General features: G+C 34.8%; 1 protein-coding gene across 1 annotated transcript; it reads left to right on the top strand.

Annotated features, from left to right (window-relative positions):
• Window positions 1-246: 246 nt before the first annotated feature.
• Window positions 247-10393, top strand: rpe65c (retinoid isomerohydrolase RPE65 c). Its single transcript, NM_001113653.1, has 14 exons — window positions 247-284; window positions 402-484; window positions 648-798; window positions 5972-6079; window positions 6183-6324; window positions 6395-6542; window positions 6636-6717; window positions 8071-8203; window positions 8325-8464; window positions 8595-8724; window positions 9369-9483; window positions 9770-9864; window positions 10008-10119; window positions 10210-10393. Exons 1-14 carry the CDS (start codon window positions 274-276, stop codon window positions 10356-10358), a joined length of 1599 nt encoding a protein of 532 aa, NP_001107125.1. The 5' UTR covers window positions 247-273; the 3' UTR covers window positions 10359-10393.
• Window positions 10394-13921: the final 3528 nt, after the last annotated feature.

Below are 13921 nucleotides of genomic sequence, written 5' to 3'. Positions count from 1 at the left end.
TCATGGCTTTATTGAAATGGTTTCTTATTTGTTCATTTGGATATTCATAAAGTTTAATTGTTTATTGAGATGACTAACCACCACATGTTTTTTATTTTAATCCGTGATGTCTTTCAGGAAGATAAACATTAGTGGAGTAGTTTTTGGTTTGAGCACAAAGACATTCTTGTTTCTGAGGCTTTTCATCCACTGGAGGACGAGTTTAAGACGCTGTGTCCATTCTTGGGAACGAAGCACTTCAGTTTTACATGCACAAGCGTTGTCGTCTTCAACATGGTCAGCCGGTGAGTAAATTAACTTTATTTTCACTTTTAACTAGTGAGGGAGAATAATGTGTATTAATTAAAAATGTGGTCGCTTTAAGCATGTGACTCGTGCTAAAATAAAGTTTTCATTCACAGTCTTGAACACCCAGCCGGTGGATATAAGAAAGTCTTTGAGTCGTGTGAAGAGTTAGCGGAGCCCATTCCTGCTCATGTCTCAGGTTTACATGCTTATAATCTCATCAAGCATTTTCTGTTGAATACTTTTCCATATTTATTTTCTTCATGCTTACTTATTCGCATCTGATGTTGGAGCTGTTTAATAAGACTTTTGGGGACTGAAGAATTTGTTTTTGTTAGCTTGAACACTCCATCTTTATATAGGTGAAATTCCAGCATGGCTGTCTGGCAGTCTGCTCCGCATGGGCCCTGGCCTCTTTGAAGTTGGAGATGAACCATTTTATCATCTTTTTGATGGCCAGGCTCTCCTTCACAAATTTGACCTGAAGGATGGACGTGTTACATATCATCGCAGGTAAAATGACTAATAATTTATGAAATGATCAACACTGGGGCACTGCTCATTATTTATACTGGATGTTCATACTAGGGCTTCACGATATTGGAAAATTTTGACATTGCCATATTTTTTTCCCCTGTCATATAAATACAGTTGGTCACACTTTATTTTCATGGCACATTTGTTAAATTTAAGTTGCATTGCATCTACATGCCAATCAATTCATTATTGCGGCGTGGCATGACTGTTCAGACTGACACAAGGAGTCATCATGTTGTTAATTTGTTTCCTTTAGCGACAGCAGTAAATGACTAAACAATTATTTGAACTGTACAACTGCTAAGCTAAAAATGTACATTTATCTTTTTTTATCCACAAAGTGTGCAGCTTTTGTCACTGCAGTGCATCTTTCTGGGAGATAGATATTGATATCAGTATACTTACTAAATAGTATACTTTTATACTTGACCTTTACTTAAGTATACTTCTTTTTCCTAAAGGTGAATTGCTGTCTTAATTACCAAGATCAGTCTTGTACAGCTAGGGGGAGTATTGTCATTCTGACAGACAAGTTAGGTCAAAGCTAGGGATGCTCCCACCAGGAGTTTTGCAGACGATACAGAGTACTGATTCTGAGGCTTCAAGCTTTTTATAATGCATTAAGCACATTTCCCTCTAAATATAAATCTTTAGAGAAGATCTCGCCTTAACTAAGAGAATAAATTAAGGATGCTGCATATTATCCCTTAAACGCACATCTTATAACCATTTAGGTGTGAACGTGTCATTGCCAGAAGCAGCTTTAAGGAAAATAATTCATCCATTCATTTTACTCTGGCTTAGTCCCTTATTTATCAGGGTCTCAGCGGAATGAACCGCCATAGAAATAATATAACACAGATATAAACATTGGTGAGAAAAATGACTAAAAAAGGGACTTAGCTGGAAAAGAAAATAAATGAATGAAATTACAATCAATGCAATTTAGAAACATCGCAAATGATGAAAGAAGAGTTCAACATGTCTCAATCAAAAACAAGTTTAGAGCACATTTAATGCATAAGAAGTTAAAATGCACACCTATAAATACTTCTTTATTAAAAGGAAATAGGCCTCTAAAATGTTTATTGCAATAAATATATTACAAGAAATTGTTATTAAATGCTCCTGTTAAATTAAGTTTTATCTATCTAATAATTCCAGCCAGCTTTTTATGAATTTGCAATATTGTCAAAAACACAGAACTTTCAGCTGTTATATGATGCGATCTGTTCTCTTCTCATTCACTCGCGTCACCATGATTTCCAGGTATTTTAACTCATTTTGGGGGATCACGGAGCCAGTATACATTTGCGAGAGACTTGCGGAGCTTTCGAGAGAGGTCATAAGGTTGGATGAGACACTAGATGGCTCTGCTCACATTACAGCAGCTTAAAACACTGGAAATACAATAGCTACACTTGCAACAAAGAGAGCATCAGTCACGCAAGTCAATAAATTTGGATTGCATCCCATCTGTATGTATTTTGTGTTGTGGCTGTACGCTATGCATAATATTCGGGAGCGCACATGATCTTCGGTCCTGTCAGGCGCACGCACTCTCATTCCCATACAGCAGAAAGCCGTTGGAAGGGCCGGGCGTCCCCCTAATATAATTATAGAGGAAACACTGAAGTGTTACTGTACATTTTTCGCTGACAAAATTGTCTCTTTTAAAAAGTGTTTAAAACTTTTTTTTTTTCTCAGTAGAAACTTTAAGGGAACATTTCTTTTTTATTGGTTTTCAAATACTGTCCAAATTTCCATAAGTAGTAACCTTCTTTCCTTTATAAAGTTATAAGGATGAATACGATTATAAATGAAACCTTTGTGCTGGTGTTTTGAAAACATTAAGAGCAAAACTTTGATTTAACTTTTTTCAATTAAAGAACTGTAAATATGTTTATTCATAGCACTGACAGAACCTAGCCAGAACTGTAAAGGACTGAATTTTTACTTGAAGGGTCCACCCAGTCCAATGGACGGTGGACGAAGATTCACTGCATGATTGGTCTTTCCAGTGTACAATGTTGATTTACTTTAAATTTAACTCGTATCTGACTCCAATTTTAGTATGAGGTAGTTTAGAATATTAATATATTTATCCTCATTTTATCTGACTCCATTTAAAAAAACACTGATAAAGTTATTTTGTTTGCTTTAACATTAATTTAGATCAGTGGTTCTCAAAGTAGGGGTCGGGACCCCCCGAGGGGTCGCGGGGCAATGAAGGGGGGTCGCCTGGTGATTTCCAAAAATCTATTTATTTTTATTAAACCATAAGAATTAACATATTTTATCTATAACTATACTGAAAATAAAAATAGTCGTTTATAGTTACTATATACTATATAGTTACTATAGTAGCTTATAGTTACTAGTTCTATTGGATTGCGACCCCTGGGGTAATTACATTATATTAAAGGCAGCAATAGCGTCAGATGCATTTTGATTTTATAACATCAGGTTATACTTTCTGGCACATTTAAAGCACTGACACAAATTTAATTGGTGTGTCTGCGTCATTGCATGCAAGGTTTCTGTATTTATAACCACCTCAGAGGATATTGGGGGTCGCGAGTCACTGGCTTTGTTATTTTGGGGGTCGCGGGCTGAAAAGTTTGGGAACCCCTGCTTTAGATTATGATTGAATATTTCCTTAGATTTATTATTGTATGTTATTCTCATTCGTTCGGATACCTATAACATCCTGAGTCTTGTACCGGCTGAGTATACAATCTCTTAAGCACAAGCATGTCAGTCTTGGTCACTAACAGTGGTGTAAAGTAATTAATTACAAATACTCAAAGTACTGTAATTGAGTAGTTTTTCTCAGGAATTGTAATTTAGTAAGTAGTTTTAAAAATGTGTACTTTTACTTTCCCTTGAGTACATTTTTAGTGCAGTAACCAGTACTTTTACTCCACTACTTTTCTTCAACCTGCAGTTACTACTTAATTTTTTCTTGTCTATGGAGATTAGGAAAATCAGTCCTGTGATTCCTGTCCAATCAAATCTCACATAGAGGGTAAATCGCATCATAATGAACTACCTCAAAATAGGGTTATCAAAAGAATTTTATTAATGCAATTCAAATATATAACTTATGAATTGATGTTAACTTTAAACTTATTATAAATATACATTTATATTGTTTAATTATAATGTTTAAAATATTTTTTGTCATATTTTTGTAGCTAAAGTATCGGATCAGGCACCGCTTTGGCACCGGTATTAAAATAGCCCCAAACGATATCCAACCCTATCTCAAAACGTGTGGTTTATAATTGCAGCAAACCGTTTGGAAGCATTAAAAGTGTACAAGATGTCCAAAATCTTTACATGCATGGACTCAGAGACTGTTAAGATGCAGTCACTGGTGAGATGATGACGGATGTTTGCTGTATGATCATAGAAATTGTCTGAAACACCCAGCAGGCACAAGATGTCAACATGACATCAGAATAAAGTTGTTACCCCAGTGTCGTGAGGAGGTTGCATTTTGTTTTTCCATGAAAATCATGGAAGTGTCAGCATTTAATGCCAAAATGACGTTGGTTTAAGATGTTTGCTCGACATTGGATTTTGGTCACTTTCCAACACAACCTAAAGTCAACCAAATATCAACGTCATTTGATGTTGTTATTGAACAAATAGCGTTGTTTTTAGACGCTGGCTAGACATTGATTTTTGGTCACCTGACGTCACAACCTTAATCTAACCTAATGTTAATGTCTAATGATGTTGTGTGCTTGCTGGGTAATAACTTGATGCACTACAGAATGTTACATTTACACACACATGCATAAATTACATGTAAACGTATCAGCTTTTAAAAGCATAATACTCACTACTCGCTACTCTAGAGTACTTTTGAAAGGGCTACTTTTTACTCATACTTTGAGTAATATTTACAACAGATACTTTAACTCTACTTAAACTACATTTTTAGGCAAGTAATGGTACTTTTACTTGAGTATGATTTTTTCAGTACTCTTTCCACCACTGGTCACTAAACAGAGGCGATTGACCGCTATCCTAAAAAGGCAGAACCCTACTTACTCAGATTAGGATATTTTTTGTGCGGTCCCCATAGAGCGGCTATCTATTAAATCAAACAAAGCTATGTAGTCATATAATGATCATTACTATAGAATTAAGCAGACCAGTCCTACTTAAACTATTAGTAACTTGGAATAATCACTATACTATCCAAATATATATTATAAGTTTAAAAGATGAAGGTCTATCCCTTTAGATAACCCTTTACAGTCTACGTATGCATGAATTAATGCCAATGTGTTAGTTGGAGCTCGTATAGCATGCCGTCTACTGTGTTTTAGTCCGTTGCTAACCTGTACAGGGGCTTGTGGTGCTATGAACTTAACATAATCTACTTGAGATAATAACACGAACTCTGAATAATTCAAAACATAACAATTTATTAGCCAGGAAAATGTGTATTATGCCAATTCACTCAGTCAATTCATAAACGATCAATACAAGACATCAAATTCTCAAAAATAAATACAAGATTAAAGAATAAATACCTGATTTCAAAATATACATAGCGTGGAACACGGCTGATCTGGATAACAGAATCGTGCTGAACATTTAGAAACTTAAGTTTCTAACGTCCAGAAACTTACTTAAGTAGTAAATCCAAGAATCTCCTCAAGGAAAGAGGTGTGTGAATAACAAAATGCATTTGCGTTTAGTGGAAGATTTTCTGCTTATAGGAAAGGCCCACCCTTGGCATTGGTTCAAAAGATACCTGAAGTTATATATTTTTTGTTTTGATTATGTCTATTTCTGAGGGAATGAGACCATTGTACCAGTCGCACTGAGACATTTCAAATGATATCAAACATGATAAAGTCACTTAGGTTGATTTAGACTGTTCAGACTTTGAAATGACCATTTTGTGTGAGTTGAGTGAAAAGGGGCTGAGTAACCAAGGTGGGTTTCGAGAAAATGTTTCAAATATAAATTGAGGAAAAGAGGGGAGCTGGTTTGTCCCGCATTCCCACTTGCTGGGTTGTGGAGCCGATTGTCTCTGTTTTTGGCTCATGTTTGAATTGTCAAAAACATCAAAATATTTGTGATATCTCAAGTCTTACATATTCATTATCTGCTATTGGCTTTTTAGGTTTATCAGAACTGATGCTTATGTGAGAGCCATGACAGAGAAAAGGGTTGTGATCACAGAGTTTGGCACCACTGCATATCCAGATCCATGCAAAAACATATTTTCCAGGTCTGGAAAGTATATTAAATTCAGTTTATTATGGAATTTTATTAATAACTCCAATACACATTCAATGGTGCATTAACGTTTGGTGATCTGTTTTGCACATCAGGTTTTTCACTTACTTTCAAGGGATTGAGGTGACAGACAATTGCCTTGTAAACATTTACCCCATCGGTGAAGACTTCTATGCCTGCACTGAAACCAACTTCATTACCAAAGTCGATCCTGATACCCTGGAAACAGTTAAAAAGGTAAGCTTTTGCTGATATTTGAGGCCATGAATCAAACTGAAATCATTTATTGTTTCTGTTTCTTCTGTAGGTGGACCTCTGCAATTATCTGTCGGTTAATGGTTTAACAGCACATCCACACATTGAAGCAGACGGTACTGTATATAACATTGGAAACTGCTTTGGGAAGAACATGTCCCTGGCCTACAACATTGTCAAGATCCCGCCACTACAAGAAGGTATGTGAGTTGATTTTTTAGTTCTTATTAATGCATGATAAGGAAGCGTTTGATTATTATTATTATTATTATTATTATTGTTTGTTTTATCAGATAAATCCGATCAGTTTGAGAAGTCAAAGATTTTGGTCCAGTTTCCAAGCAGTGAGAGGTTCAAACCATCCTACGTTCACAGGTGTGTAATAATAAATTAAATATTTGTAATTATATGGTAGTTCACACACAAAAGATACTCACCATTAAGTGGTTCCAAATCTTTACAGATTTCTCTCTCTCAGTTGAATACAAAAGCAGATATCTAGAAGAATTTTGAAAACTGAAAGCCACTGACACCTATACTAGTAAAATATTAGAGCATGCCTTTCTTTTATTTCACATTATATTTTATAGCCTTAATTCATTTTTGGGCAGTTCTTTCTATTTATCTTTATAGTCCCTCTCAAGCTCCATCAGGTTGGATGGGGAGAATCATCTCTTCAAAGATGTTCAATAGGGTTCAAGTCTGGGCTCTGGCTGGACCACTTAAGGACATTAACAGGCCCTGTTTACACGTGGAGAAGAGAGACATGTTGCCATTTACACCTGGCATTTAAAGCCATCTCTTTTGTCCACCTTTGACTTTTTCTGATGTGGGCTGGTATTAGATTCTGACAGTATTATAACCTTGGATAAAAATATCACGGTTTAACGAATTGCTATTGCTTCAAAAAGTGTTCTTTTAAGATGTCTGGGTAAAAAAACAACAACCTTTTTTCCCCATTAAACACTTTTATTTTAAGAAACATTTAGAATATTTTGGAGCAGTAAAAGAATAAATAAATTATTAACTTCTGTCTTCTTTTGGTTCAAAAACAGATTTCGTTATAGCTTGAAAAGGCATCTTTGGAGATCTTTCTTCTCTGTGGGTATAAAGTAAAGCCACTGCACTGTTCAGCTCTATAGCATGCAGGATGTTGCTTTATAAGTGTTTTTTTCCCAGATGTTTGCTGAAATCGAGGGCTGATCAGTAACTTTTAATGTGCAGGCTCCTTTTCTGTAAAACAAATATATCATAATTTAATATATCACAGGAAATGTATAACAGAAAATTTAAGCAGTGACTTTTCCAGACTGTAGTAAACCTTGAAATCGGTTATTGTCCCATACCTAGTCCGTACTGTATAGGCTTTAGCTAATCTTTGTCTAATTCTGCAAAATAAGTTTGTTCAATTTTCATTGTGTACAAAGAAAATATGCTTGAAACTTATATTGAATTTACACATTTTTCATGTTGTCATCATGGGGTATTTATCGAGTTGTAAAAAAATGATTCATTTAATTCATTTTGTAATAAGGCTTTACCATAAAAAAACTAAAGCGCTGTGAATAGTTTCTGGATTCACTGTGCTGTGGAGGTCAATCGCATCTGATTTAGAATATTTTATTTTGTCTTCTACAGAAGAAAGACACTAAACATGTTAGGAATCACTTGAGAGTGAATAAATGGAAGAGTGAAAGAATGAAATATTAACTGTATTATTTTGTTCAGCTTTGGCATTACAGAGAACCACTTTGTTTTTGTTGAGACTCCGGTGAAGATCAATCTGCTGAAATTTCTCACATCCTGGAGCATCAGAGGGTCAAATTATATGGACTGCTTTGAGTCTAATGACAAAATGGGAGTAAGTCAAGGCTTATTCATATTTCAGAGGTTAATTGAACATTTGACATATGAAACGACTGATAAAATGCAGTAGGTGTTTTGTGCATTGCCTCATCATCTTGATTTGGTTGCTTTCCCAGACATGGTTTCATCTGGCTGCCAAAAATCCCGGCAAATACATCGACCACAAATTCAGAACATCTGCCTTCAATATTTTTCACCACATTAACTGTTTTGAAGACCAAGGCTTTATTGTTGTAGACCTGTGCACATGGAAGGGGTAAGACTGCTTGATTTTTATGCTTACTGAAGTTTTAGCAAACTTCTCAAAATAAACAAATAACTAAATATATCATGTACATCTGAAAATAGCCGTCAACTGTCAGATGTTCTTTTCCTTTTACTGACAGCCATGAATTTGTGTACAATTATCTATATTTGGCAAATCTGAGACAAAACTGGGAGGAAGTCAAAAAAGCAGCCCTGAGAGCTCCACAGCCGGAGGTGCGCAGATACGTGCTTCCACTGGACATCCACAGGGTAAGAAATGCAGTTTTGTTTATGTTTACAGTATGTATGCATTAATGGATGGATGGATTGGTGGATCTATGGATGGATGGATGGATCTATTGATTGATGGATGGGTGGATCTATGGATGGATGGATAGATCGATGATGGATTGATTTAAGGATGGATGGGTGGATCTAAGGATTGATGGATGGATGTTTGGATAGAAGGGTGGGTGGATGGATGTATTGATCTATGGATGGATGGGTGGATTGATGGATAGATCTAAAAATGGATGGATCTATGGATGGATGGATAGATCTATAAATTGGTAAAGGGATCTATGGATGGATTTATGGATAGATGGATCTATGGATATATATATATATATATATATATATATATATATATATATATATATATATATATATATATATATATATATATATATTTATTTGCCTGTTCATGGTAATCATTCTGTAGTTTTTTATTTAAATACTTTTTACTACTTTTTACTACTTTTTATTGCAGTTTTAAAATTATTAACTCTAATTAATAACCCTAGATTTACCTCAGGAGAAATTAGACATTTGGATACTTGATTTTTTTGTCTCTGTCTTTCTAATCTAAGTCTTTTACTCTATTCAACAATCTATTTGTTTTTTCGTTTTTGCAGGAAGAGCAAGGGAAGAACTTGGTTTCTCTTCCATACACCACAGCCACTGCTGTCATGCGCAGTGATGGAACCGTTTGGCTCGAACCTGAAGTTCTTTTCTCTGGACCACGTCAGGGTGAATATTCAGCACCAAATGTGACTTGTAAAACACTATAGATGGCACTATTTCCCATTGATACAGTAATCTGGTATATTTATTATTATTATCTAATTAGATGCACAAATATTTTGTTTTTACTATTAAAACATTCAACAAACATGAACGATACATTTTTTTTTGCTATTAAATTGATATTTAGTAATGTTTAAGTAAATATTAGCAGATTTATTAAATAATCTTTTACTTGTATTGAAAAAGTTTTGTATCATATTTTGTGTGTGCATGCCTTCATGTGTTGCAGCTTTTGAGTTTCCTCAGATAAACTACAGCAAATTCAATGGGAAAGATTACACCTTTGCCTATGGACTCGGACTGAACCACTTTGTTCCAGACCGGGTGGGTGTGACATAGTGCTCAAAACATCATTGTCATGTTCAATATTTGCTCCATGTGTTAATTATTTATTATTAATTTTTTATTATTATTATTATTATTATTATTATTTATTATTATTAATATTATTATTGGTGGACTTTCAGATTTGCAAGCTGAATGTGAAAAGTAAAGAAACCTGGATCTGGCAGGAGCCGGACGCCTATCCTTCTGAACCACTGTTTGTACAAAGCCCTGATGCTGAAGATGAAGATGATGGTATTCCTATTCTGCCACTAAACTAAACATACAAACCAAATCTGTTTATGCTCCTAAAATAAGCCAGTCTTTTTCTTGTGTTTCTTTCAGGTGTTCTGTTGAGTATTGTAGTGAAACCTGGAGTTTCTCAGAGGCCGGCGTTTCTTCTCATCCTCAAGGCCACTGACCTGACAGAAATAGCACGTGCGGAGGTTGACGTCCTCATTCCTGTCACTCTCCACGGCATCTACAAACCTTAGAGGATCACAGTCGAGACGTTATATTTCAGTACTTTAAAATATACTTTTTATTTCGTTCTTGCCTGAAATGGGCCAGTTATATGACCTGATATATGCATATATAGCTAGTTTTATGATTATGTATTCATAAATGTATTATGTATTCAATAAAACTGTTTCTCAACCACATTCTTAGAGGACCACAAATACTGCATGTTTTGGATGTCTCTTTTGTTTGTCACACCCATTACAGGTCTTTCAGTCTCTGCTAATGAGCTGATAATCTGAATCAGGTGTTTGGATAAGGAGACATGGAAAATGTGCAGAGCTGGTGGTTCTTCAGGATCGTAGTTGAGAAACACTGCTCTAAAAGCATCAACATTTTTCCTTCATCAACAATCATTTATTAAGAAGTAATATTCTGTCCTTATTAATTAGTTTAGTTTACATAAACCGGAAAACAAAGCAATAAGCCACTGCTGCTAATTATAGTAATATTCAAATGCACAAAGATGTTTTTAGATTGTAACTAATAAAAGCGCCTTAAACAAGTTTATGAACTCTTCTTTAAATGAAGTGTTAGGGTCTGAGAAGAGTCGTCTTCATTTTTCTATAAATGATTGATAACCAAAGGAAAATCTGTTCACTCAGCAGCCATATTTAAGTCTTTAGGCAGCTCATCCAAGGCTAAGTTCTAAATAAATAAACAGAGGAATCTTAAATAATGCTCACTGAACTCGCAATTAAATTACAAATGTCAAATCACCAACAAAATATGAACCTGTCCAGTTACCAATTTGAATGTTGGAACCTTCCTTCACTGTGAAAGTGAATAAAAACAAAGACCCACATATGGTAAATTTGTTGACGTTAAATACAATAATCATAAAAGTGGTTTTAACACCAGGGATTTTCCAGTTAGTTTTTACTGAGTGCCCTATAAAGGGTTAAGGCATCCAATTCCAATCCTAAAAGTATTTCAGTGAAAACCTCAACATCTGTTTCTCATTATGGCCTACCAGAACTTCTTTTTGTCAAGTAAAAGCAAAGGTTACAAATAAAATGTAACCAGTGATCATGAATGTATTGCAAAAGTGCAAATAAAAGTGTAATTAATGAATTATTTAATGAACCTTTTCTGCTGTTAAAAGTCTTGAAATATTTTGAGGTATCGTCATCATCCTACAGTCTACCAGTAAAAAAAGAAGGCTAAACTCTCTTCCTCCAACTTTCACACAAATATCCATTGAATACCTTCAGTTATGACTATTGGCATTTACTTTGTTTTTGGCCTTGACATATCATTTACATAAACGCATCTGATTGTGAAAGCCCGTTCACACTGACAAAAAAAGATGAGAAATATACTTTTCTCCCTAAATTATTTGCTGAAATCTAATCAAATGTCTGTGGATTAATGGGGAAAACAATATCCGCATAAAATATGAGCATAATAACAACAACAAAAATGTAAATCATATCAGATATAATGTACTCTTCTATTCAATGTTTAGACAATTATCTCAAAACGGTAATTTACAGGTTATAATTTCAGATTCTGTCATTACCATCATACTTCAGTGGTTTGGTGTTTTACAAATACAGAGTTTTAACTAACATTTACTAATAGTGTTTGGACAGCACAATTATATGGTTTTGTGTTCAATAGAAAGACTCCCACAAAGGTTTAAAACCACATGAGAGTGAAATTATGAGGGGGTTTTCACTTCTGGGTGATTTATCCCTTTGACTAGGCCTATATTTTCCCAATACACCATTTTCAATACATAATTTTATTTATCCAGTAAACCAATATACATATTGAAACATTAGATGCTTTTAAAATAGTATTATTTAGATATTGTCTTCACACCACACACCCTCCATTTGACCTACTTGTTGTTGAGGCTACAGCTCCGACATGTGGCGATAAGCAGCATTTAAAGAGCAAAATATTTAGCTAACATGGAATGCAAAAAAAACTTTCTTTTACTTTGTACACTCAGAAGTTTAATTCTGTGTGTTTAGTTGAGGATCCCTAAAATGTCACCAAACAGACGCAACGTGCACATAAACAAACCTAAACCACAGTTATCCCTGTTGGGGGGAAAACAGCATGCTGGTTTTGACTCATGGGTTGAAACGTTTAAGTATGCAAACTCCTGGCCAAACACTGCAGTGGGTGTTTACCTCTGCTCAGAGTCTTTAATCACATATCAGAGAACAGTACACTAATATTAACGTACACTAATAACATTTCACAGGTTAAATCTTTAAATGCAAATAGATTTGGCATTTCGCAAGGTTACAAAAAAAATCTTTATAAACAACAAATATTCCAGTATTTCTGTTTAAAAGCAAATGCAATTTTAATAATCCAGTGCTTTTCAAACAAAAATTACACACACACACACACACACACATACATATATATATAATATTGTTTGTATACTTTGTTACAGACAAATTGGTAATTAATGACTAAATCATAGCAAGAAAAAAAATCATAGAAAAACAGTTCTTACATTTTAACTCTTGAAACCAAGATGACATTTCACCTTTGGATACACACACATACACTCACACACACACACACACACACACAAGACCAAACAACTCTCTTAATCTCTCACATGTGTGTCTTTCTATTCTGTTACTGTGAGAGTGTATGGGTGTTTCCCAGCACTGAAGGTGTACGAGTTTGTGTACTCAATGCTATGTTGCGATTGGAAGGGTATCTGCCATATAAAACATAAGCCAGAGTAATTGGTGGCTTATACCTTTGTGGTGACAACCAATCATTTAGGGACTAAGCCGAAGGAGAATTAGAAAAATGAATATCTACAGTTTTATAACAATAAAATTGCCAAAAGAAAAGTAAAAAAATGTATAAATATAAATTTAAAAATTCAGACATTAAGAAGTCATGATTTTTGGAAACTTTTTACTGAAAATATTGCATTGTTATGGCATGTAGCATATGATCTATGAAAACAAGCGACACATTATATAATTAATAAAAATTTTTATCATTCATTCATTTTCCTTAGGCTTGGTCCCTTTATTCATCAGGGTTCACCACAGTGGCGTGAACCACCAACTTATCCAGTATATGTTTTACACAGCGGATGCCCTTTCAGCTGCAACCCAGTACTGGCAAACATCCATACACACTCATTCACACACACACACACACACTCTGGCTAATTTAGCTTAATCAATTTACCTATATAGCACATGTCTTTGGACTGTGGGGGAAACCAACATGGACATGGGAGGAACATGCAAACTGCAAACTCCACACAGAAATGCCAACTGACCCAGCTTGGACTCAAACCAACCTTCTTGCTGTGAGGCAACAGTGCTAATCACTGAGCCACTGTGTTGCCAAAAATATAACCATATGTTTTTAAAAAGCAGGGAAAAAATGTGGCTTTGGACACCAAATGTACCTGCAAATAAGAACTATGACCCCACAGCAACAAAGTAGCTTTACTATATGTATACATTTTGCTATAAAATAATGGATTTGTGTGTGTGTGTGTGTGTGTGCTTTTCTACATCAATTTGATGTTATTACTATC

Source organism: Danio rerio, chromosome 8, assembly GCF_052040795.2.
Source record: "Danio rerio strain M-AB ecotype USA chromosome 8, GRCz13ab, whole genome shotgun sequence".
Classification (NCBI taxonomy): domain Eukaryota; kingdom Metazoa; phylum Chordata; class Actinopteri; order Cypriniformes; family Danionidae; genus Danio; species Danio rerio.
This window is presented reverse-complemented; position numbering and strand designations above follow the sequence as displayed.